The 26,736-nt window shown below is 46.8% G+C and overlaps 1 protein-coding gene across 1 annotated transcript in view; it reads right to left on the reverse strand.

The window, feature by feature from the left end:
- FER1L5 (fer-1 like family member 5) overlaps window positions 1-26,736 on the reverse strand; it is a 55,189-nt gene that overhangs the window by 24,899 nt on the left and 3,554 nt on the right. Inside the window, exons 5-19 of the mRNA XM_061156132.1 lie at window positions 25,243-25,297; window positions 24,714-24,823; window positions 23,290-23,418; window positions 21,439-21,501; window positions 20,646-20,696; window positions 17,861-17,891; window positions 17,203-17,318; window positions 16,848-16,971; window positions 16,406-16,458; window positions 14,887-14,955; window positions 10,393-10,436; window positions 10,217-10,299; window positions 10,044-10,138; window positions 8,709-8,837; window positions 5,547-5,724 (exon numbers count right to left, since the gene is read on the reverse strand). Coding sequence (XP_061012115.1) covers window positions 5,547-5,724; window positions 8,709-8,837; window positions 10,044-10,138; window positions 10,217-10,299; window positions 10,393-10,436; window positions 14,887-14,955; window positions 16,406-16,458; window positions 16,848-16,971; window positions 17,203-17,318; window positions 17,861-17,891; window positions 20,646-20,696; window positions 21,439-21,501; window positions 23,290-23,418; window positions 24,714-24,823; window positions 25,243-25,297 — 1,330 coding nt within the window. The remainder of the gene's footprint in view (window positions 1-5,546; window positions 5,725-8,708; window positions 8,838-10,043; window positions 10,139-10,216; window positions 10,300-10,392; window positions 10,437-14,886; window positions 14,956-16,405; window positions 16,459-16,847; window positions 16,972-17,202; window positions 17,319-17,860; window positions 17,892-20,645; window positions 20,697-21,438; window positions 21,502-23,289; window positions 23,419-24,713; window positions 24,824-25,242; window positions 25,298-26,736) is intronic.

Consider the following 26,736-nt stretch of genomic DNA (forward strand, 5'->3'; position numbering starts at 1 on the left):
GTGGAAAATGCTGGAGAATGGTGGAGAAGGATGATGTGGGAGAGAGAGAGGGAGCTGCCAGAAGTTTTTTAATAGAATAGTTACCTACGGCTTTTCCTAAAAGATCTGGAAGAAATTATGCAGAATGCAGCCCAGAGAGATGAAAAATACAGAAGGAAGATTTAAAAATGTGTGGAACAGCATGAGAAGTTCCACAGAGGATAGAGTAAATTTGAGAAGGAGCTAGAAGAGAGAAGGGTAAGAGGTCATTTTCAAAGAGAAAGTATCTTATAATTTTCCTGAATTGTTGGAAGGACACCAGTTTCAAACCCTCGCACTGAGTGAATCACAGGAATGATAAATAAACAGAGACCCAGGACTGGGGCTCTCAGATGTGAGTGAGCCGACACAAGATGGCAATTTTCTTCTGCTGCTCTTGGATAGCATACAAAAGCAACAAGGAGAAGGGAAATAACTCCATTTTCAGCAAAACAAGGAGACAGATATAATCTGCAGGCTCAAAATACACATAAGGGTTGCCAGAATCAGCTGTGAGTGCCTGAGGAGCTGTGAGGGTTGAAGGGTGACGGAAGTCACCTGGGGGTGGGGGGATGAATGGCAAGACAGACAGCGGGAGCCACGGCTGGATGGGGGCAGAGTGCAGCTAAAGAACACCCCCGGAACGAACTCAGGACTCAGACGAGGATGTGTGAGCCGGCAAGACTCAGAAAAGGAATAGAAGAGAAAACAAAAACATTACAGGAAGGAAGACGGCATGAAAGGAAGCCCAGCAGGGATGAGACTCCACAGACAATCCAGCAAGAGGCAAAGAAATCAGAAGGGCAACGGGGGGACCTCCCTGGTGGCCCGGTGGCTAGTACTCTGTGCTCCCAATGTAGTGGGCCCAGGGTTCGAGCCCTGGTCAGGGAACTAGATCCCACATGCCACAGTTAAAGATTCAGCATACCTCAATGAAGACTGAAAATCCCATATGCGGCCACTAAAACCCAGTGCAGCCAAGTAAATAAAAGTAGACATTAAAAAAAAAGAAAGAAGAATGACCAAAATAAGATAGAAATAAAGAGCCAAAGAGGATCAGGGAGGAAATGACAGATACAGAAGAAAAGTAAGGAGAATTGTTAAGCCCATAAATGAAGCCCCAATAGGAGAAAACCTGAACAATGGAACAGAATATTTAAAAACACAATTAAGAAAACCCACCTGGAAAAAGGATAATCCTTTTTAACAAATGATGATTGATAAACTGAATACTCATATGAAAATTATTGATAATTCAAAAGGAACCACGGGGACCTTCCCCGGCAGTCCAGTGGTGAAGACTCTGCAATTCCACTGCAGGAGTCAGGGTTCCATCTCTGGTCAGGGAACTAAGATCCCATATGCTGTGCCACGGCCAAAATAAGAACCATTACAGCTCGATGTAAGAATTAAAACTGTAAAAACTTTAGAAGAAAAGGTAGAAAATCTTTATGACCTTGAGTTGAGCAGAGTTCTTAAATATGACACCATGAAAGAAAAAAAAAACAAAACTGAACTTCAGTCAGTTGAAAATGTTTGCACTTCAAAAGATACCATTTAAAAAATGAAAAGACAAGCCACAGACTACTTGCAAATCCTATATCTGATAAAGTATTTGTATCCAGAACATATAAAGAACTCTTACAACTCAATAATAAGACAAACAACCCAACTGAAAAAATGGGCAAAGATTTGAATTAAACATATAAACAAAGAAGACACATGAATGGTTAAGAGCATATGAAAAGATGCTCAGTATCATTTGATGTTAAAAAAATTCAAGTTAAAGCCACAGTAAGGTACCTGGCCACAATAATAAATAAATAAACCACAGAGAGGAAGAAAATATTAGCAGAACCTATCTGACAAAGGAATTGTATCCTTGTAAAAGAACTCCTGTAATGTGATAATATAAAAAACAAACGATGAAAGATAGGCAAAAACCTGAACAGTCCCTTCACTAAAGAAATATATGTGAGCATGAAAACACGCTCAGTATCATTAGTGATTAGAGAAATGGAAATTAAAATTAAAATGAAGGGGAATTCCCTGGTGGTCTGGTGTTTAGGACTTGATGCTTTCACTGCAGGGGCCAAGTCCCACCCCTGGTCAGAACACTAAGATCCCACAAGCCACTTAGAGTGGCCAAAAAAATAAAAATTACAATTAGGTACAATTTCACACCCATCAAAATGATTCAAATGGTAAAGGCTGACAATACCAAAAGTTGACAAGGACTTTGAACAAGGAAACACATTGCTGTGAGCGCGTAAAATGCTATAACCACTTGGGGAAAACGTTAGGTGTTTTAAAACCAATTCCATTGCTAGCTATTTACCCAAGAGAAGTGCAAGCTCATTTCTACCAAAAGACTTGTACCAGAATGTTCACAGCAGCTTTACTCATAATACTCCAAAACTTGAATCAATCCAAATGTCCATAAAAAGGGAATGGATAAACTGTCATAGTCATATAACAGAATGCTATAAGATATAAAAAGGAGCCAAATATGAAATATGCAACCACACAGATGAATATTTAAAACACTTGTTGCTGTTTTTTAGTCCCTGAGTAGTGTTCAACTCTCTTGTGACGCCATGGACTATAGCCCGCTAGGCTCTCTGTCCATGGGATTTCTCAGGCAAGAATACTGGAATGGGTAGCCATTTCCTTTTCCAGGAGATCTTCCCAAACTAGGGATCGAACCTGCATCTCCTGCATCGGCAGGAGGATTCTTTTCCAATGAGCCACCACCTAAAATACTAGGCTGAGCTAAAGAAGCTATCGGGGAAAAAAAAGGGTACCATGTGTATGATGTCATTTACATGAAGTTGTAAAACAAGCAAAACAAATCTATAGTGATAGAAAGCAAAGCAATGATTGCCCCCAGTGGCTGGGGAGATTAACTGAAAAAAGGCACGTGGCAGTTCTGTGGGATGATGGAAATTTCTGTCCATGATGTGTATGTGGATGTATTGGGCTGGTCAAAAAGTTTGAGTTTTTCCATAAGATGTTACAGAAAAAACCCAAATGAACTTGAATGAGCCAAAATTCATCCAACTCACCTAAAGTCTGTGCATTTTATATTTCATAATACCTCAATAAAAAAAATAAGCCACCATTAAGAGAATGAAAAGCTTCAAACTTAGAGAAGATATTTAGAACATACTCACATCTGACAAAAGATTATTTCCAGAAAAAATAACGTACAAATCAATAAGAAAAAATAGAGCCAAATAGGATAATAGTTGGGCTTCCCTTGTGGCTCAGCTGGTAAAGAATCAGCCTGCAATGCGGGACACTTGGGTTCGATCCCTGGGTTGGGAAGATCCCCTGGAGAAGGGAAAGACTACCACTCCAGTATTCTGGCCTGGAGAATTCCGTGAATTATATAGTCCATGGGGTCACAAAGAGTTGGACAACTGCGGATAATAGATAAAAGATCTCGACAGACTTTTTACAGATGAGGAAAGACAAATGTTTGTAAACATATGAAAAGCTTCTCAACCTCCATTTATAATCAGGAAATTGTAAATCAAGATCTTGTAACATACCCACCAGACTGGCAGGAATGAAAAGACTAGGCAAGGTCAAGTACTGGTGAGAACGCAGAGTAATAAGAACTCTCATGCCACGCTGATGAGAGTGTAATTGGATATAATTACTTTTGCTTTGAATTTCTCCTCCACTCCTGGGTATATAATTTAGAGGAAGTCTTACACTTGTGACCAACAGATATGTACAAGAATGTTCACAACAACATTATTATTATAGAAAAAAGATAAAACCTCAATGTCTACATATACCACAAAACTTGTGGCATAATCATACGATGGAATATACACAGATATGAAAATGAACTTCAGTTATACATACCAATATAAACATTTACTATTGAGAAAAAATGCAAAACAGATGAATACACACTGAAAGTTTCCATTTATATAAAAATGCAAAAATAGTATGCTCTTTAAGGTAGCATGCATAGGTGGTAAAAATAACGAAGGAAAGCAAGGATGTGATTATCATGAGACTCGGGGCTGTGGTTATTTCTTGGGTAAGTGGATCTGGGAAGAGCATACAGAGAACTTCTAAGATGCTGAGATAATTTTCTTCCTTTCTAAGAGAATTTCGGCCTTTTAATCTGGGTTATGACTTCATGGTACATATTTTATTATTTGTTTTAAACTACACATATGCATTTAATATACTTTTGTATATATTTCATAATTTAAAAACATGTAGAGGATTATGCTAAATGAACACAGCAGTTATCAGGGACCATACATTGATTCTATGTATATGAAATGTCCAGAATAGGAAGCGGCAGAGAAGGGGCTTCCCTTGTGGCTCAGATGGTAAAGAATCTGCCTGCAATGTGGGAGACCCAGGTCTGATCTCTGGGTCGGGAAGATTCCCTGGAGAAGGGAATTGCTACCCACTCCAGTATCTTTGCCTGGAGAATTCCGTGGACAGAGGCTACAGTCCATGCGGTCGCAAAGAGCTGGACACACATAAGACAGGAAGTAGATTAGTGGTTGCCTAAGGTTGGGGAAGTAGAGGAGAAATAGCAAATGACTGCTAGTGGGTACAGGGTTTCTTTTTTGGACTGATGAAAATGTTGTAAAACTAATCACAGTGATTAGAGCACAATGCTGTGAATATACTAAAAAACTATTGAATTGTATACTTTGCGTGGATTAATTGTATGGTGTATGAATTGTATTCACACAGAAAATAGAACAGAAAATAACTGTTCTTAAAAAAACAGGCAGACAAGTGGGATGCACAGAAAAGCTCTCGAGTGATGAGAGGGTGAAGCTGACAAAGATGAGATAGGGTTTCTCTAGAGCAATGGTCCTCAAACTTTTGCATGCCGCCCCTTACCTGGACAACTTGTTGAAACACAGATTGCTGTTCTGTTGTCAGATTCTGTAGATCGGGGTGAGGCCAAGAATGTGCATTTCTGTCAGTTCCCAGGTGATGCTGCTGGCCCAGGGACCTCACTTTGGGAAACTTATAGTGCCCAATAAAAATGTCCAGTGAGCATATATTAGATGAAAAGATGGATGGGTGGATGGGTGGGTGGTTGGGTGTTTGGGACAGTGGATGGTTGGTAGTTGAATGGATGAATGCATGGATAAGTGGATTCATGGATAGATAGAAGGTGGGCAGCTCTTTTGGGGGAAATACAGTCTACACACCATACAACTAATCCACGCATGGCTGGATGAGGGTGGTTCAGAGTAGCAGGAGAGAAGATGGGATTGAGAAGTTGTGGTGTGGAAAGCATGGTAGAGAAGGACTTGAAGTCAAAACCTAGTTGCAGCTCTTGTCATGAATTCACCACCTACTAGTTGTGCAATGTTTGACAGGTGACTTTACCTCCCCAAAGCTCACTTTCCTCACACCTAATGTGGGTTAACAACGTCTATGAATGTCCTTTGGGCTAAACACCTTAAAAGGGCCAACCCAGAGCCCGACATGCAGTGGTTTCTCTCTACCCTTCAGCTGGATCTGACTCTTACCATCATATATCGCTGGGCTGTACTGTGTGGTTGAGACGAGAGGCTTGTAACTCAGGTCCATCTTGTTTCCATAGTGACCAATGCTGACTTCAAATTGGATCAGGTCCTTAAAGTCAGGCATCATGGTACAGGAAAGGAAGATGACGCACAGCCCATACTTCTGTCGGTTCTGGTGCTTCTAAAACAATAACCCCCAACATCCCCAGCACGTGAGTCAAGGGATGAACAAAGCTATAGAGACAGGCAGGGAGGCAAGCATGAGGTGCCCTGTTTCTTTCATTCATTGTGAGCCAGACCATCCCTGAACTCCTGCCCCCTCTCAAAATTCTGCCTTGACTCCCACTCACGTGGCTGATCAAGGGAAGTTCCTCCCATGACCTCCATCACCTGGCCCCTTCACCCAACCAGCCCTGGTCTTCTCTTCCTGAAGTCAGGCAGGAAGGTCTTCTCCTGGTCAGTCTAGGCTCTGAATTGGTCCACTCCACCCCTCTTCTTTTGGTCTAAACGCCTCGCTTGGATGAGACTGAGTGTGGGGAGGACTTTGTGGTAGAGGATGCATACACGTGCACATCTGCTCTTGGCTGTTCTCAAGCCCCGTCCCCCCACCCTGAGCCCACCTTCTCAGGTCCTCTGTCACATGAGCCCCTCTCTCATTTCTGTTGCCAACCACTTCCCTACTTTTGCATTCTCCCATTCTGTTCACTAACTCAAATCTCTCCTGCCTTAAAAAATAACCCTCCCTCTCTCCTCTGAGCCCCTATTTTTCTAGGACCTGTTCTTATCTCCTTTAACTTTGCAGCCAAGTTTTATTTATTTTTTTGGTGGTGTTGCATGGCATGTAAGATTTTAGTTTCCCAATCAGGACCAGAAATCGAACCATGTCCCCTGCAGTGGAAGCACAGAGCCCTGACCACTGGACTGCTAAGGAAGTCCCTGCAGCCAACTTTCTATAGACTTGTCTCTATGCACCATAAACAACTTCTCCCTCCCACCTTCAGCTTCTCTCCTGACCCAAGGCTACTGGAGCCTTCCTCATTCCACACTTTTGGGTCCTCAGCTTTTCTGTCTGCCACGTTCAGACTGTTCTGCTCTCTCCTTTCTGCAACTCCCCTCCGGAGGCTGCCCCAGTGCTCCCCTTTGCCAGCTCCTTCTCCATCTCCCTGCAACGCCCCCCGCCCCCACCCTTCTCCCTGCAATCTCATAGGCTGTGATTCTCAATGGGATCCAACCTCAGGTCCCTTCTCCTTTCATTCCATCTACTCCCCCAGGGTGATTCCTCCATAATCTTGGGTAGATCCTGGTGTGCTGATGACAAATGTCTCTATCTAGCAGGCTTAGGGACTGGTCCTCATGGGTGTCTCACAAGCACTGGTCAAAGGTGGGATTCATCATGATAAATGGAATATTTCCCACCATATCGGTAAACAAAACACATCACAGTCATCAGTAATTGCAGCCACCCCTGATGGTGAGCTGGTGAGCCCTGAGGGAACTCAGGAAGGAAAGAATATCTGCCATCTAGCAGCTGTCAGGCTGCAGCCACTCCCCATGGTGAAGCCTGAGGAAACTCAGGATGTGAAAACACGGGATACCAGCCCCTGACAGGTGAGGTGCATATGAAAGGAATGAGGCCAGACTCTTGCATCTTCCCATACATAGAAAATACCTAAATTCCTTAACTTGAGATGTCTGATTTTCCTTTAACAATGATCTTTTGATGTTCAGACTACCTGCTCTTTGTTGTAATACTTCTTTATGACCTGGCTCCCCTCTTGCCTCCTCAGAGCAGTTCTTTCAGGGTTGAGATGCTGCCTCCAGGGCCTGAAGTCCTAAAAATTCCACTGAATAAAATATAACTCTCAACTGTCAGGTTGTGAATATTTTTGTTTAAGTTCACAATCATCTCCCCAGACCTGTTCTTTCTTCAGGGAGCCCATGTTGATGTCTGACCCCACCTCCCCACCTCCCCACCTGAGGCAGAAGATGAATGTCAGCCTCACTTCTTTTGTCCTGTTGGTCAGTGACTTTGATCATTGTTTCCAAAGGGTCTCTGGTGACTGCTCTCTCCTCTCCAGCTCTCCTCCCTTGTGACTATGTCCCCATTTCTCCTGAGTAAGTGGATGGCCCAATTTTACTTCCATTTAAAGCTATGGTTTTTCCAGTAGTCATGTACAGATGTGAGAGCTGGACCATAAACAAGGTTGAGCTCCAAAGAACTGAGGCTTTTGAAATGTGGTGCTGGAGAAGATTCTCAAGAGTCTCTTGGACTACAAGGAGATCAGATCAGTCAATTCTAAAGGGAATCAACCCTGAATATTCATTGAAAGGACTGATGCTGAAGCTGAAGCTCCAATACTTTGGCCACCTGATGGGGAGAGCCAGCTCACTGGAAAAGACGCTGATGCTGGGAAAGACTGAGGGCAGGAGGAGAACGGGGTGACAGAAGATGAGATGGTTGGGTGGCAACACCGATTCAATGGACATGAGTCTGAGCAAACTCCGGAAGATATTGAAGGACAAGGAAGCCTGGCATGCTGCAGTTCATGGGGTCACAAAGAATCAGATACAACTTAGCAACTGAATAACAACAAATCTATTTCTGACGTGTCTTCTCCTGTCCTTTCCTGCCTCAGTGGTCCTCCTTGGCCTTCAGGAAGAAATGCAGACTCCTTATAACATCATTTCTCCTTAATATCTCTTAATTTCTCCTTGCATATTTCTTAAATCCAAACCTTTTCTTTACTGGGTCCCTTGACCTCCTGGGATTTGGCACAGCAGGAAGCCCCCACTGGGGCTTAGTAAAGACTCAGGTGGAGGGACTTCCGTGGTGGTCCAGTGGTTAAAACCTCACCTTCCAATGCAGGGGGTGTGGGTTCAACCCCTGAGCGGGAGCTAAGATTCCACATGCCTTGTGGCCAAAAAATAAAAATGTAAAACAGAAGTAATATTATACAAATTCAATAAATCCTTTAAAAATGGTCCACATCAAAAAATTCTTAAAAAAAAAAGACTCAGCTGGATTGAGGAAACATCCCATACATCCAAAAAGCACATTCCACTCCTGACCAAGGGCTTCTTGCAATGTCAGAGATGGGACCCATAGGAGACTAGAGGTGGGCAGGAGGGGTCTTTATTCCTGGGTTACCTGTCTCTTGTGGTTACCTCTATGCTGATCACATCTAGGGAGAGATCCTTCATCTTAGCTTCTTGATGGGATTTGACATGGGTGATCAACTCCAGGAAGACCCGGCCTCGATAAGCTAAACCATCCTTGACAATGTTGGGAATATTCTAGGGTAATAGTAAGGAAAACAGTAGGAAAAGGAATGAGAGAAAAAAGCAGGAAAAGTCTTTCCTGAAACCTCTGTAGCAAATACAGGGCTGTTCTGTAACTTTCTGCCTTGGGCTGACCACAGTCCCAGGGAGGAATTTCAGAAACTCCAGTCATGGCCATGCCTGGAAACCTCTAGGCCCTGAGCCTTCTTCCATACCTGAGGCCTCCTCTTCCTCTTCATTCATTCTATCTCCAGGCCCACCAAAAATGCCCTGTTCCTGTAAACCCTTTCTGCTTGGAGGGGACTGTGGTAACTGTTAAATTATCCCAGGCTGGCCAATCAGGACAGGCCCTGCCCCCTTGGCAACAGTGATTGGCGCAAGGGGAGCACACATGACCTAGGAAGGCCAATTAGAATGCTTCCTTGGCCTTCCCAATTAGAGGCTACCACGGCCCTGTTCCCATCAGGGAGGCCAGACTGTGGTAGAAATGAATGAGGCCTAGAAAAGAGCAGCAGAGATGTGGGAGAGGCTCCTAAAGGCATTGAGGTCCTGGTTTCTGAGGCTCTTCCTCACTCAGAGGCCTTCCCAGCCCCATTCTCTTCTTTTACCAATTGACTTTCTGGTGTTTACTGCCATCCTCTCTCTCTTTTTAAAAAAATTTTTACTGGAGGGTGGTTACTCTACAATATTGTGTTCGTTTCTGCTATAGGCAAACTATACATCCCCTCTTTTTTGGATTTCTTCCCCATTTAGGTCACCACAAAGCATTGGGTAGAGTTCCCTGTGCTGTATAGTAGGGTCTCATTAGTTACCTATCTCATACATGGTAGTGTATATACATGAATCTCAAAATCCCAATCCATCCCACCCCACCCCCCGCCCCTTATCACCAGTGTTAATAACCCAGTGCTTTTCCACATTTACCTGTGCTGGTTCTTTTGCTGCCCATGACCTTTCCACCTGCCAAATCTCTTACCTGAGGTCTCATCTCAATGCCCCTTCCTTAGTGAATGCCCAGAGCACTCCATCTGCTCCTTTCTTGGGTCACAGCACAGGCCCTGGGCTTATGTGGCCCTTTGTGTACAGGCTTCAAGTCCTCTACTGGAGTGTCATGGACAGAAACCAGGGCCTGGCCCTCCCCAGGCATCTCCCAGGCCCTGGTGCCTGACACATGGTTGATTTCACCTCCAATATTCCCTACAGCTGACATGAGAAGCTTACAGGGTCTTCTTCCTTCATCCTGAAAGGGGCCTTTTTACCCCCACGGAGAGTCAAGAAGCTGGGGCCAAAGCAGGGTAGGAAGCCAGAGTACATTCCTGCAAGGAGAAAGGGGTGAGAGAGGGTGGATTCGGGTGGGGGAGGTGCAGGAGGCAGGGCACGGGGGGCTTGCTTGCCTTCTATTTCGGCTCCAGTGGACGAGATCTGGTTGAGGGACAGGCTGACCGTCCCAATCTCATCACTGCACCTGTTCCCGGGGCTGGAGAGAAACACTGCCTGCAGGTGGGGTCCCCAGCCCGGTTCTCATGTCCTCCTGCCTGTTGTTTTTTCCAGCCTCCACCCAGTTGCTCACCAGTCCAAGACTCTGAACTTGATGTAGCTGGAGAGGCAGGGAAGCTGTGAAGGGCAAGTGAGAAGGGCAGTGGGTGCCTGCCCAGATGGCCTGGTCTTTGCTGAGACGGAGCAGTTGGGAAGTCCTGAGTCTGGGTCAAGGTTTGGCTCTGTTACCAGTGAGCCCAAAGGGACGGACCACTGAGGCTTATGAACCTTCAGCTGGGGGCTCCCCACTGTATAGGCCCTTTGCAAGGGCCTGGGGAAGGCCTCGGACTGTGTCCCATGATCATTTTATATTCTCATTCTTAAAAATGGTCCCTCATTATATCAGCTCCAGGGTCCGCGAGATGTGAGTCTACCCAACTGTGGAGTCCATGACTGCAGTCCTTACATGGCCCTTCAGTCTGGGGGCAGGTTTACCAAGCCATCTCACGGGGACATTGTGGGCCTCGAAAGACTTCCTCACATTTAACAGTTAACCTTTATTTGCTGTTTAAATTAAAAAAAAATTTTTTTTGGCCACTCAGGGCGGTTTGTCAGATCTTAGTTCCCCAACCAGGGACTGAACCCAGGCCCGAAGCAGTGAGAGGACAGAGTCCCAACTGCTGGACCACCACAGGATCCCCTAGCAGTTAATCTCCAAACGGCAGGACATCTGTCTCTTCAGAGAGTAATAATAGCTGCCACTCTGGGGAGGGTTTCCGTTGTCCCTAGACTGCCCTGAAAGTGTGTGTGGATCACCTCAGTGACCCTTACCTCCACCCCCAACAACTCCAGAAGCCAGGGGCTGTAATCATTCCCATTTTCAGACAGGAACACTGAGGCCCCGAGAGGCCGAGCTCCTGAAGCCCTGGGGTACTGTGCAGACCCCTGCCCACTCCGCCATAACCCAGCAAGGTATGGCTGTCCTTGACTGAGGGGGACTGAGGCCCAGAGAGGGACAGAACCAGGATCGGAACCCAAGCGTCTGAGTCTTATCTCTGCCCTGTCCTCAATTATAAAAACAAAAAGTCCATGTGTAAAGCACAGCTGTTGGGGCTGAGGCCTGAGGGGACCCCACATCCTCACACATCCCTTGTTCAGGGGGCGTGGCTGGGGGGGGTCCTCTGTTCTCCACTCTCCTTGTCCTTTGTCCCTGGCCGTGGAGGCTGAGGGTCAGGGGAGCAGGGGGAGTAAAGGACTTTCCATGGACTTCCCTGGTGGCCCAGTGGCTATGACTCTATGCTCCCAATGCAGGGGGCCGGGTTCAACCCCTTGTCAGGGTACTAGATCCCGCATGTCACAACTAAGATCCAGTGTGGACAAATAAATAAATGTTTAAAAGTACATATATAAAGAAAGGGCTTTCCCACCGAGCAGCTTGAGTAAGCCATGAGATCACCCTGCTTAAGGAAGGACACTGGAAGTGGAGAGAGGGGTGCCCTTGGGTACCCAGGTCTTCCAAAGCACCAAACCCTACAAATTGATGGAACCATATTTTCATCTATCTTTGAGAATTCTCTTCCCCTTTCCCACTTCTTTGTTTTGATTGCCCTCCTGTCTGGGGGCCCCTGAACTGCTAACTGGCACAGACCATTGTCAGCAGTGCCCCCTGCAGCCTGCCTTGCTAGGCCCCTGACCAGCTGGCCTCAGATGTCACTGACTGCAGGTGGTCATCCTGCCACTTCACAGTGAGGTCCAGAAGGCTGGCAACAGGCAATAGCGCTTCTCTGGTGGTCCAGTTGGTAAAGAATCCGCCTGCCATGCAGGAGACTGCCTGCAATGCAGGAGACCCAGGTTCGATCCCTGGGTCAGGAAGAGGAGGGGCATGGCAGCCCACTCCAGTATTCTTGCCTGGAGAACCTATGGAGAGAGGAGCCTGGTGGGCTACAGTCCATGGAGCTGCAAAGAGTTGGACATGACTTAGTGACTGAACTGCCAGCAACAGTCAGGCCGCCACCCAAACAGCCCCAGCTCTAGAGAGAGACTGCATCTACAGGAAATGGGTGAGGGTCTGGGGTGTTTGGACATCTTCAAACATGGGAAGGCCTCTTTCAGGGATGGGGGGCCTGCCCCTCCCCCACTGTTTTCCGAGCCCGGAGGAAGCTGAACATGAGAGAGGACGTCCAAGGCCCTGAGCATCCACAGAGCATCCAAGGATTCCTGTCATGAGCCTCATCCCAGCCAGCACAGGGGGAGAGAGCAAGGGTGCGGGAAGGACTAGGTCCTTCTTTAAGAGTCTACAAAATCACCCAAGAAGGTGGGGATGGAGAGAAATGGTTAAAAATGCTGACTCACGGAGAGGTAGATGGAGATGTTTCTGGGAGAAGCAGGGAGAAGGGTCCATAGAAAGGCAGAGGGGATCTCCTTTGCTAATTTCACATCACACAAATGTAAGGTATGTTGTTGTTGGTGGTGGTGGTGTTGAGTTGCTAAGTGGTGGCTAACTCTTTGCGACCCCATGGACTGCAGCATGCCAGGCTTCCCTCTGCCACCCTCTTCTCCTGCTTTCAATCTTTCCCAGCATCAGGGTCTTTTCCAGTGTAAGGTTTAAGGACAGTGAAACACCCTCTGGGTAGCCAAACAAGTGCCACACAAAGTTCTACACACTCACACGAGAGTGCTCAAGTCCTCTCTCAGATTGCTGACTCTTATTTTACACACAGTTTTTACAAGCCTTGCATGGAGTCAAAAGTCAGTCATAGCTCTCGCAGGACTTGGAAGAAAATTGTCATCCACACTGCTGACAGGTGACTGAGGAGGACTGAAAAGCTGTAGAAATCAGACTAAAAGCCCCACCACGTTGAGACCACTTATTATAGTAACAAACAGTCCCACACTGCACATAGCCCCGGACATAATTATGCTCTTGTAGTGCCTCTAAAGCCATCAACAAAGAGATACAATTATATTCAGGGCACTTTGATTAGAAGATAAGAAAATGCATAGTATAATTTATAATGGGTTTTTAAAGTGGTTTTTTTTTTTTTTAATGTAAGTGAAAGGGCATGTTTAAGTTCTCTGGAAAGTTCAGTCTTAGGGCCCATTCATTTCACTTTTTTTCTAACCTGGCCTTAATGATTGGATCATCGAAAAAGCAAGAGAGTTCCAGAAAAACATCTATTTCTGCCTTGTTGACTATGCCAAAGCCTTTGACTATGTGGATCACAATAAACTGTGGAAAATTCTGAAAGAGATGGGAATACCAGACCACCTGACCTGCCTCTTGAGAAACCTGTATGCAGGTCAGGAAGCAACAGTTACAACTGGACATGGAACAACAGACTGGTTCCAAACAGGAACAGGCATACGTCAAGGCTGTATATTGTCACCCTGCTTATTTAACTTATATGCAGAGTACATCATGAGAAATACCAGGCTGGAGGAAGCAGAAGCTGGAAACAAGATTGCCGAGAGAAATATCAATAACCTCATATATGCAGATGACACCACCCTTATGGCAGAAAGCGAAGAAGAACTAAAGAGCCTCTTAATGAAAGTGAAAGAGGAGAGTGAAAAAGTTGGCTTAAAGCTCAACATTCAGAAAACTAAGATCATGGCATCTGGTCCCATCACTTCATGGCAGATAGATGGGAAACAGTGAAAACAGTGGCTGACTTTATTTTTCTGGGCTCCAAAATCACTGCAGATGGTGACTGCAGCCATGGAATTAAAAGCTTACTCCTTGGAAGGAAAGTTATGACCAACCTAGACAGCATATTAAAAAGCAGAGACATTACTTTGCCAACAAAGATGTGTCTAGTCAAGGCTGTGGTTTTTCCTGTATGGATGTGAGAGTTGGACCATAAAGAAAGCTGAGTGCCGAAGAATTGATGCTTTTGAACTGTGGTGTTGGAGAAGACTCTTGAGAGTCCCTTGGACTGCAAGGAGATCCAACCAGTCCATCCTAAAGATCAGTCCTGGGTGTTCATTGGAAGGACTGATGTTGAAGCTGAAACTCCAGTACTTTGGCCACCTGATGCGAAGAGGTGACTCATTTGAAAAGACCCTGGTGCTGAGAAAGATTGAGGGCATGAGGAGAAGGGGACGACAGAGGATGAGATGGTTGGATGGCATCACTGACTCAATGGACATGGGTTTGGGTGGACTCCAGGAGTTGGTGATGGACAGGGAGGCCTGGCATGCTGCGGTTCATGGGGTCGCAAAGAATCGGACACGACTGAGCAACTGAACTGAACTGAACTTGATCATTAGTTGAAATCATCTGGGTCATATTTGTTTCCCTTTTTTTTTTTTTTTTTTTTGGCCTCACAGCACAGCTTGCACTTGCAGGATCCTCGTTCCCTGATGAGGAACAGTGAAAGCATGGAGTCCTAACCACTGGACCACCAGGGGATTCCCCCCATTCATTTCAAGTAAGGTTCACTGTAATATGTCCTGGGCTTCCTCATGCTCCCTATAAAGCAGAACTCCCTGCCCCCTCCCACCCCTAACTTCCCTCACATGCCCCTTACCAACACCCCTTCTGTTTGTGGAGGGGTGAGGAAGAGAAAGCATGATGAAAAAGCAATACCTGAATCCGGAAGGTCAGGATCTGGTTCCATATCGGGGTCTCGGTTTGGGTCTGCACATGTGTCTTGAGCTGGGAATATCCCAAAGAAATATCAGTCCAGCCTGTCCCTCCTCCCTCCACTGGCCTCACCTCCCAGCCCTTCTCGTCCAGCCTATGGGTGGACCCTGTCTGCAGCACAGAGTTGGTCATGGGAGTTCCTGGTCCAAGGAGACTTTGACAGCTCTCATCAGCTACAACTTCAGTCCTTTGAGTAGCTATCTAGAGCCAGACTTCTTCACATTTTCCCTCAAATCAGCTTTCAATTGATTTAACTTTTAAATAGAGGGTTACTATTTAGTTCAGTTAAGTTCAGTCGCTCAGTCGTGTTCGACTCTCTGTGACCCCATGCATCGCAGCACGCCAGGCCTCCCTGTCCATCACCAACTCCCGGAGTTTACTCAAACTCATGCCCATCGAGTCGGTGATGCCATCCAGCCATCTCATCCTCTGTCGTTCCCTTCTCCTCCTGCCCCCAATCCCTCCCAGCATCAGGGTCTTTTCCAACATTACATGAGTGCAAACATATTGCTTTTGTTCGAGAAATTCTAAAATCCCAACAAAAAGTCAGCAACAATGATACTGATGGCATACTCCTTTTCAAAGTATCACTTGATTTTATTTTTAAACCTAGCCTTATTCTAAGCAATCATGTTGGTAAAGTCAAGGGAGGTGCTGGTTAAATTAGACTGGTTAAACTTTTTCATACACTCTAAGAAAAATATAGACATATTAACATTTCTGAAAATATGTGTGCCTCTGCCACCCAACAGTATCTCACCTACTCCCAGAGACCAAACCACTCACTGGGAAATAAATACTCAGTGTGGTGCTCTTAGAATATATCCACACACCCTTTGGTATGCTCTCCTTCAAAAGGCGGACACTAACCTCCCTCCCCATTTGTCTGGGCTAGATTTAATGACTTCTTCTAATAGGTAAGATATGGTAGAAATGATGCTCGATGAATCTTGAGACAAATATACTTAATTTCAGCCCAGAATTCCCCAAATTTGAACACAGGGTCCTTTTTTTTTTTTTTTTTTTTTTTTGCCCATGACATCCATCAGCACACTTTGGAAAATGCTACTGTGTGTTCAGAGAGCTTCAGGGAATGTTAACAACTCCCTTGCCCAGAACCTTCCATGTCTAGATGCAGAAACTGAGGTTCAAAGGGCTCAGCGACAGTTCCAATGGTGTGCATTTGCGGACTTGTTGTTCACTGGTCCACCATCTGTGCATTTCGATGTTTGGTTTTCGCTGGGCATCTTCTCCCTTCAAGGCACTGGGCACAGCTCTGGGATACGGGCTGACTAAGCCATGGCCTCCACCTTCACAGAGACCCTCCCTGGTCCCACGGGATCACATCACTCATAACTGGGGTATGACTCCTGGGGTCCTGGCCTCAGACCCAGTCTTTTCCTCCAAGCTATTTTTTTCTAGGTGCCAATGTCTCTAAGCTTCAGACCGTTTTCATGCTTACCTTTTCCCCAATTAGTTCCACCTCCAGCACAGGACTCACAGAGTAGTGTTTCTCTAAGAATAAGAAGTTAAAAGATTTCTGCAGCAGCATCATTTTTCAGGAGGAGGAAATGGAGAAGAGACAGGACCTCATAATGAAAACCCTCCCTCATCATTTGGTTTCGTGCCCCCTGGGCAGACCCCTCCCACCTTCACTCTGCTTCCCTGTGCCCCGGTGTGTCCTGGCACACGACGGGGGTGGGGGCTGGCAGAAGGAACCTTGAATATGGGTATTAGGGACAAGTCAGGGGCTCGTGGCCCATTTTAAAGGCGCCTTCATAAAACCATTCTCGGTGGATTTCAGCCCCCCCTCCCCACCCCAAGTCTTAATGTCAGAATGGAACTGGGGAGCCCTGTGAGGAGCCCAGGTGGCCGGGGCCACTCCCTGCCCAGCCCCGACTGACTGAGGTGGAGGTCCTCGGCACAGTAGATGAAGAACTGCAGGTAGGCCATGCTGATGGGCACCACCGACGACTTGAAGATCCGAGTGTCCATGTCGTCAGCCCTGTAGGTCAGTCTCTGATCGACCTGGAGGGACCAGAGAGCTGAGAGGGTTAGAATCACAAGGAGGTCACAGGCCACCAGACTCGGCTTCCCCAACCTTGGGCTTGCTTGGGGTGGGGACGGGCAACCGGGAAGTAACACAGCGAACAAAGGAAAGCGTGTGAACAGCAGTGGCTGCCTGGGGGTCCTGGGGGCTGGTCACCCACAGAAGCAGCCAGGATAAGAAATGTCCCGAGGTGCGGGGGGCAGCCTCACCGGGGCCTGGTCGCCCACACCAAGGGCACAGATGGTGACTTTCAGGTAGCCTCTCACACCACTGTTGCGTTCACTTGGCTGGCAGAGGCCAAGCCATTTCCTCAGGAGTGTGTGACCTGGAGAGGCAGAGGGCCCGTGGGAGACCAGCCTCCAGTTCCCCTCTTCTTCCCTGGAACCAGTCTTTGCTTCTGGAGTGGGGGCACGTGTGTGGAAAAGTGTCTCATATATTCTGGTTTCCATCCAGGGGCAGAGGGAAATGGGACTCACTTCTTTGTGCTTAGTCATTCAGTCGTGTCCAACACTTTGCGACCCTTTGGACTGTAGCCCGCCAGGCTCCTCTGTCCATGGGATTTTCCAGGCAAGAATACTGGAGTGGGAAGCCATTTCCTACTCCAGGGAATCTTCCCAACCCAGGGATCAAACCTGCATCTGCTGCATTGGCAGGTGGACTCTTTACCCGATGAACCATTGGGGAAGTCATAAAGTACAGTATCATTAAGCAAAAGCCATGAAGTACAGTAAAATGTTGCCAAGTACAGAAAATAACCCACAGCCTCTTCCCCCACCATGCGTTGAATATACAGGAATTTTAAGATGATTTCAGCACCTGACTGGTTTTTCTCAGAAGACACTCACATTTCCAACAATGATTACCTACCTGGACAGTTGTAGATGAACCCGATATCTGTCTGAAAACACCGTAGAGAAAGGATTAGTTAGGGTCTCCAGCCAAGATTTGTAATAACCAACCAACTTGATGACAATTCATGTACTTTGTTGCTGTCCCATTGCTAAGTTGTGTCTGACTGTTTGTGACCCCATGAACTGCAGCATGCTAGGCTTCCTGGACCTTCACTATCTCCCGAAGTTTGCTCAGACTCATGTCCACTGAGGCAGTGAAGCTATCTAATCATCTCATCCTCTGCCACCCTCTTCTCCTCTTGCCCTCAGCCTTTCCCAGCATCAGGGTCTTTTCCAATGAGTCGGCTCTCATGGACTTGTCCCGCCCTAGTTCCTTTCATCTTTACAGCAACCTGGAAGTTGGCCCATTGTAATCTCCACTCTACAGAGGCAGATGTTGACTTTGAGCCAAGAGCCCAGAGTCTCACAACTAGTAAGGAGGCTTGGATTGAAAGGACCCTTGACACCACCAGCACTGCTGACAAACACAGCCTTGTTCTTCCCTATGCCTGAGTGGAGGAAAGTGTTTATCCCATCCTGCGGAAGAGGATGGCTGAGGAGTTGGCCAACAGACTATAGGAGATAGATGTTTTTCCCTGGGAGATAGATATTCTGTTTGTTTGTTTTTGATGTGGACCATTTTTAACACCTTTATTGAATTTGCAACAACACTGCTTCAGTTTTGGTTTCGGTTTTTTGACAGTGAAGCATGTGGAATCCTAGCTCTCCAACTAGGGATCTAACCTGTGTTCCCTGCAGTGGAAGTTCAGAGTCTTAACCACTGGACTTCCAGGGAAGTCACTATGTTCATTATCTTGATTGTGATAATGGTTTCAAATACATATTTGAAAATGTATCAAATTATACATTTAAAACGTTTATACATCATTGTATGTCAATTATATCTCAAATAAAGCTGGAAGAAAACAAACCAAAACAAAACTTATTCACCTCTAATGGGCAATAGATCTAGGCAGTGATCATCAATAGCTGTTAACAACAAAGAAAGAGACCAGCAGTCATTCTGTGCCTGTAGGTGATGTCATCTTGCCAAATAATTGACCTAAGTCTGATCCAGCCTCTAGATAGCAAATACCTGGGTGGAGGATCATGAGATGAGAGCCCCTGGAGGTACAGTCAGCAAGATCCAGACTGAGGGAAAACTCTGCAGGACAAACTATCCAGTTGCTTCAAGAAATAAATGGCCAGACTTCCTTAGTGGTCCAGTGCTTAAGAATCCACCTTACAATACAGGGAACTAAGATCCCATGTGCTGTGGGGCAACCAAGCCCTTGAGCCACAACTACTGAGCCCTCATTTCAGGACGAGAGTCTGCAAGCTACTCTGAAAGTGCTTGCACGACACAGTGAGCATCCTGAGTGCCAAAACTGAGACCTAAGGCAGTTGAATAAATAAATATTAAAAAAAGAAAAAGAGATGCAAAGAAAACTAGGGTGCAAGACAAACTGAATAAAATACACCTAAAAATATATTTCAATCAACTGCAATATGTGCACTAGGTTTGGATCCTGATTTAAATAAACTGTAGAAGGAATTCATGAGACAATTAGGGATATTTGAACACTGACCAGATATTTAGTGCTAGCCAGGAATTATAAAGGTGTTTAGATGTTGTCATTGTATTTAATTATGCTTAATAAAGTCTGTATGTTTTTGAAATAGGTAATGAAATGTTTTAAAGTAAAATTATATGTCTGAGATTTGATTCAAAATATTTAGGTTGGTACAAAGCAATTGCCGTTTCGGGCCATTACTTTTAAATCAGTCATGTCAGACTCTTTGCAACCCCATGGACTGTAGCCCAGCAGGCTCTGCTGTTCATGGGATTCTCCAGGCAAGAGTACTGGAGTGGGTTGCCATTTTCTACTCCAGGGGATCTGCCCAACTCAGGCACCCCCAACCATTCCAGAATCTCTTAACTCCTGGGCCTGTGCTGCTTCTTTGAGACTCGGTTGGGAGAGGGGCAGGTTATGAACACTCACATGCTTATTACAAGTTGTGAGAAAGAAACCTTCCTTTGACTTGTCCTAAATTTGCCTTTCCCAAGGGTAGGGCCCTTTCCCAAGAGTTGCCAGATTTAGGAAATAAAAATACAGATGCCAGTTTAAATTAAGATTACAGATAAATAACGGCTTTTTTTTTAGTAAACGTAGGTCCCCATCAATATTTCATGAGGAGCCATGAAATATTGGGGACATACTTACATTTAAAAAGTACCTGTTGTTTAAGATTAAAAATTTCCAGGGCCTTCTGGATTTAACCTGGCAACCCTACCTTTTGGTTAGCCCTTCATGATTGTGTGAATGTTCTTCATTTCTCAACCTGGGTCTTTGCCAAAGCAAATCTTTTCACTCTGTCTTCAAGGGCAGTCTTTCTCCAGGTTTTCCAACAATTAGTTGACCTTTTGGATCCTGTTTCCATTTTCTGGAGACAGAGATGTGAGCTGTGTCCATAAATATTCTAAGTGTGGGGGAGTCAAGGTGGCACCCAGCACTCTCATAAATGTTATGTACTTTATTCCTCACAAAAATCCTGTGGGTTGAGTATGTTATTATCCCCATTTTACAGATGAGGAAGTAGAGCCTCCGAATAACTTGTCTAAATCACCCAGTTGGTAGGTGGATTAACAACTGGATCTTCCTGCCTGAAAATCTCAGTCCTTTTCCCTAGCCTGGGGCAAGTAGCCCTGGGTGGGTCTCTGTAACTATTTCACCAAACCTCCTCCTCCATCCAGTGCTCACTTGGAATCTCCCAATCTCTGCATTGAATCTCATCACTGAGGAGTTCATCACCTGCAGGGAATTCCCAGAAAGATTTGTTATTCACAACCCTGATTTCCCCAACCCCATGAGAGGAATGGCAGGGTACATCTGGGCTCTCCAGGACTGACTCAACGCTTCCTAATGACTGACACTTCCAAGTAGTGTTTCTCATTTAATTCTCAGAGGACCCCTGAGAAGTTCAGATTTTTATTTCCACTTTCAGGATGAGGAAATTGATCAGAGAGGTCAATTCACTTGGTCTCCACAAGGTAAACTTGCTCTCAGCTTTCTCCTCTGCATCCTATCTTGGCTGTTTCCTAAGAACTCTTCAAGGGAGAAGCCTTGGTCTCACTAGCCCTGTGCTGGGCACATAGGAGGCATTTGATAAATACAAGTTTCCCATTGTTACTGGGCTCCCTGTGGTCGAAGAATGGAATGTCTCATTTGGAGGGGACGTTTGAGGGGTCCTTTGGTGACATGAAAATCCTGGTACATGGGAAAGGGTTGCTTTGTTCACCTTGGAGCTAAGCTCAGGGCCTATCAGTTGGCATTTCATAACATTCATTGAATGAATGAATAAGTGGATGGCTGGATGGATGGATCGGGCGGGTGTCTGGCTGCTAGGGTGAAGAAGGTGGCAGAGATGCTGCCTTGGGGTCAGAAAGACCATCTGATGTGACTCTAGCTCTACAGATGGGGCTGGAGGGGAGTGAAGCACTTTTCAGAATTGAGGTGGGAAAGAAAAGTGAACCTGTCTTGCCCGGCTCCTCACCTGGATTAAGATGATCTCATCGAAGAACTTCATAGGAGCCTCATAAAAATTCTGAAAGAAGATCTGAAGTAGAGAGAATGGGAGGGGGCTGGGGGTGGGAGTGGGAAACATGTCTCCATCACATCCCCCAGGGACTGAGCAAGCCTGAACTAAGAGGCTTCTGCCTGTCATTTGCCCATTTCAGTGACCTTCAGCTCCTTACCACCCACGTGCTCCGCTTGCAGAAGCAGAGGCCTGCCCAGGTCCTAAAGGATTTTTTATCCAGAAAAGGGTGGTGTAGGGGAATCCCTGGAGGACCTGGGAGCAGCTCAGAGCCCATCACACTGTCCTGGGATGGAGATGAAAGTGTCCGCCTCTTTCCAGATCGCCCTGTCTGTCCACCACACCCCCACTTCCTGCTGCAGCCAGAACGTCCCCCCCACCGCCAGAGTGGACCTGGCCCTGTCACCCTCCTGCTTGAGTCCCTCCATGGCTCTCAGGTCCCATCCATGATGAGGCCGCAGCACATTTTGTAGGCTTACCTACGGCCACCCCCCATCCCAGCTCCACCCATGTCTACAGTTTTGCCAACCAGCCCTACTGTTTCTTCCTTCCAGGTCTCTGAGAACACAGTTCCTTTTTCCTGAATTATTTTTCTCCATCTTGTCCCTCTTTCCTTGGTAGACTCTTCCTTCAAGGTTTCAGGAGACTTTTCTGAGTCCTCTCCACCCTCTGTTCCCTGCCCCCAATGTGCTTCTCTCTTTCCTTTGGTGATCTAGTCACAGATTAATTCAGCGCTTATTTATGGAGTTCTTATTGCGTCAGTCATGATGCCAGGATGGGAGGCCCCAGCGCCGGCAAAGTAAGCATTCTTGTTCAGTTACTCAGTCGTGTCCGACTCTTTGCGGCCCCATGGACGGCAGCACGCCAGGCTTCCCTGTCCATCACCAACTCCCGGAGCCTGCTCAAACTCGTTCATGGAATTGGTGATGCCATCCAACCATCGCATCCTCTGTTGTCCCCTTCTCCTCCTGCTTTCAATCTTTCCCAGCATCGCAGTCTTTTCTAATGAGTCAGCTCTTCGCATCAGGTGGCCAAAGTACTGGAGCTTCAGCTTCAGCATCAGTCCTTCCAATGAATATTCAGGACTGATCTCCTTTAGGATTGACTGGTTTGATCCTCTTGCAGTCCAAGGGATTCTCAAGAATCTTCTCCAGAACCATAATTTGAAAGCATCAATTCTTCAGCACTCAGCTTTCTTTATGGTCCAACTCTCATATCCATACCTGACTACTAGAAAAACCAGAGCTCTCAGCTATGCAAACCTTTGTCAGCAAAGTGATGCCTCTGCTTTTTAATACAGAGACATTGAAGTTGTCTAGGTTTGTCACAGCTCTTCTTCCAAGGAGCAACTGTCTTTTAATTTCATGGCTGTAGTAACCGTCAGCAGTGATTTTGGAGCCCAAGAAAAGAAAGTCTGTCGCTGCTTCCACCTTTTCCCCTTCCATTTGCCATGAAGTGATGGGGCCAGATTGCTATCACTTCTACATGGGGCCTGCATTTTCTGGCTGCATCAGTGGCCCTCCCAGATTTTTATCCCCCAGGCCCTTGTCCCCCCAGATTCCTGTCTCCCCAGATGTCTGTTCCCCCACATCCCTGTCCACTGCAGTCTTGCCCCATTGTCATCATTTATGTGCTCACGTGCTATTCTCTCCGTGGTGGACCATCTGTGCCCAGTTTTGTGGAACAAACAAATGAAAGCGGCAGAGGCGGGGAGCAAGCTTACCGTCCACCAGCAGGAAAGGCCTAGCCCTCGGCCGGCCCCTTTGACCCAAGGGCCCCATTCAGCTCTGAAGGGCATGGGCTGCCCACCTCATTGAAGAAAGGGTTGTTCCCCATCTTGATCCGTGAGTGGTGCTGGTGGCCTGCAATGACCACCTTCACCACTGGTTTGATGTCGTTGCCCATCAGCTGCCGGGCTTCAAACACTTGCACTCGGACCTGCAGGGAGAGACCAGGGGAAACTGACGTTGGGGGTCCAGGCTCCTATTTGTCAAGGGGGACTCTCCTCTGAAAGAACAACGCTCTAGTAAGCAGCGTCTACTGCCGATGGAAAGAGGCCCCACAGCCCTGGGAAGGCTCTGGCTCCCTGTTTCCTCCTGTGGGAACTGTCACCTCCACTTCGCCCTATCATTTTGGGTGCACACAGGGTTTACTGAGTGGGAGGGACTTGTTACAGAATAGGGTCCAACATTTCTCAGTTGTTGTTTCGTTTTGTGTGTTTTAAATATTTATTTGACTGTACCAAGTCTTAGTTATGGCATGTAGGCTCTTTAGTTACAGCATGTGGGATCTAGTCCCAGGGATTGAACCTGGGACCCCTGCATTGGGAGTGGGGAGTCTTAGCCACTGGACCACCAGGGAAGTCCCACAGTATATTGTGTTTTATACTTGTGATCTTTTTACAGAATTGAACACTTTATTTAATTTTATTTAATTATTTATTTTTTACCAGAGATAAAGAAGTTTATTTCATAGTGATAAAAGGACCAGTTAATGAAGAGGACGTATAAAGATTATAAACATTTTTGTTTATACCCTTGTCAGGGTATAACAGATCTTCAGAATATATGAAGTAAAAACTGACAGAAGTATAAAGAGAAATAAACAAAAACTTTTCTCTCCATTGATATAGCAGGTGGGCAGAAAATCATCATGGTATAGTATATTTGAATAGCACTATCAATCAACTTGGCTTCCCCAGTGGCTCAGCAGTAAAGAACCCACCAGCCAAGGCAGGAGACTGGGTTCCATCTCTGGGTCGGGAAGATCCCCTGGAGAAGGAAATGGCAACCCACTCCAGTATTCTTGCCTGGGAAATTCCATGGACAGAGGAGGCTGGTGGGCCACAGTCCATGGGGTTGCAAAAGAATTGGACATGACTTAGAAACTAAACAACAATAACAACAATCAATCAACTTGACCCGATGGACATTTATAGACTATTTGATCCAACAGGGGCAGAGTGCAAATTATTCTTAAGTGTGCACAGAATATTTACCAAGAAAGACCATATTCTGGAACATAAAACATGTTTCAATAAATTAAAAAATAATCATTCAGGTTATGGGTTTTTTTTCACCATAGTAGTATTAATTTATTTTTTTCAGTGTTTATTAGAGTATAGTTGTTTTACAATGTTGTGTTGGTAGGAACTGAACATTTTAAACTTCTGTGCAGTTCAATCTATGATCTGTGTTTCTTCTTCTCTCCTGAGACTCAGTAAAGGTTCTCACCTGGAAGTGCTGAGGCTTTGGGGACAGAGCCTTGTGCACTGTGGCACTGGGAAACATCAGCTTCTGCTTAGCCACCTCTTGAGCTGTTATGGCCAGGAGGTCTTCATCACCTGGGGAAACAGCCCAGGGTGGGCTCTCATGGGGGGAGAGCAGGACACTTGGGGGCATGTCCCCCATTTCATCGTTCTGTCCTCAGTGTCCCCAGCGCTGGCTAAAATCACAACCAGGAGGCCCTGGTAAGGACACATGACCCCCAGAACCCTCCCATGGTCCCCCCCTACCCTCGGTAACCCTGGGCCTCACTCTTTATACATGGGTGGGGCACGCTCTTGGAAATGGCCATCCTTGCCTCCCTCTGCAGCCCGTTGGAGGCTGAGTCTTATGTCTACGGTGACAAGTAGACATATTGGGCAGGCGTCTGGAGATCTCACAATCCTATAGGCCTCAAGGGTTGGGTCTCCAAGATTCCCAAGAGCCCATCCAGCTATGGTTGGAGAAGGGCAGGGCTCAGCCCCGTGGAAGCACATACCGATCTTCTCCATATCCTTGTAGGTCATAAGGGCTGCCTGTAAGGTGATGGTGCACTGCAAGGCAAAGGCAGGGAGCTGTAAGATCCTGCAATCCCTGGCAAGACCACAGCGCTGGAGCCTGGTCCATCGTGGCAGGAGTCACACCCAGCCATCCTGGGTGGGGTGATGCTGACCACGGCACTGGGCCACAGCAGGGGGGACGGTGCAGTCTGGGGCGGAGGGAGATTATGAGCTGATGGGGAGAGAGCCATGGGTCACTGCGGATGGGGGTTGAAGAACAGAGGAGGCGCGTGACACTGGTGGTGACAGAACAGAATGCCGCAGGGTGGGGATGAGAGAAGTGACTTGGGACCAGTCCAGACCACTGATGCTAAACTAGCCCAGCGTCTCATGACGTCGTGTGGGAACTCCAGCAAACACCCAACTGACCTCCTGCCTCCAAGTGCCCTCACTGCTCATCCATCGTCAGAATTGACCCGTAAACTCCCTAAGTGCCCTAAACTATCAGAGTAAAGTCACAGCTTACCGCGTAGACCCCACGAGGCCCTTCACTTCTGGCCCCTGGCCACCACCCAGTCTCGGCTCTCCCACAGCCAAGCCCCCCCGCACCACCCCCAGTGCCGGCAGCGCAGGCAGCCCAGCCTCCTGAACATGCCGCGCTGCCTTCCTGGCCCCCAGCCTCCGCGCAAGCCCCTTATGGCCCTGCCAGGGGCTGTCTCTCTTCCCTCTCCGCTGGGCAAACCCACGTGTGGCTGTGCTCAGTCGCCCCGTCACGTCCGACTCTGCGACCCCATGGACTACAGCCCAGCAGGCTCCTCTGTCCGTGGGGATCTTCCAGGCAAGAACATTGGAGTGCGTCGCCATGCCCTCTTCCAGGGGATCTCCCCAACCCAGGGATTGAACTTGTGTCTCCTGCATTTCAGGTGGATTCATCTGAGCCACCACGCCTCTCCTTAAAAGCCATCTATAGGGCTTCCCTGGTGGCTCAGTGGTTAAGAATCCTCCTGCCAATGCAGGAGACACAGGTTTGACCCCTGGTCCAGGAAGATCCCACATGCCAAAAAGCAACTAAGCCCATGCCCAACAACTATTGAGCCTGTGCTCCAGAGCTCGGGAGCTGCAACTACTGAAATGTGAGCGCCCTAGAGCTGGTGCTCTGCAACTGCAGAAGCCATTGCAATGAGAAGCCTTCACACTGCAACTAGAGAGAAGCCCTTGCTTGCCACAAGTAGAGAAAAAGCCTGCACAGCAACCAAGACCCAGCACAGCCCAAAATAAATAAATAAAACCACAGTAAAAATTTATTTTAATCTATAAAAGTGGAACTCTGACCTACACTCTGTTGCAATCAGCTCAGGAAATGAACCTGATACTCACAGTAACCAGCCCAGAAAGTCAGTTTGTTGTGAGTCAGACCTATAGAAAGTCAGACCCCCAGCTCTAGCATCAAACAGCCAGGACTTGATTAATAACTGACGAATCACTTAATTTTG

This window comes from Dama dama, chromosome 11 (assembly GCF_033118175.1).
Source record: "Dama dama isolate Ldn47 chromosome 11, ASM3311817v1, whole genome shotgun sequence".
Lineage (NCBI taxonomy): Eukaryota > Metazoa > Chordata > Mammalia > Artiodactyla > Cervidae > Dama > Dama dama.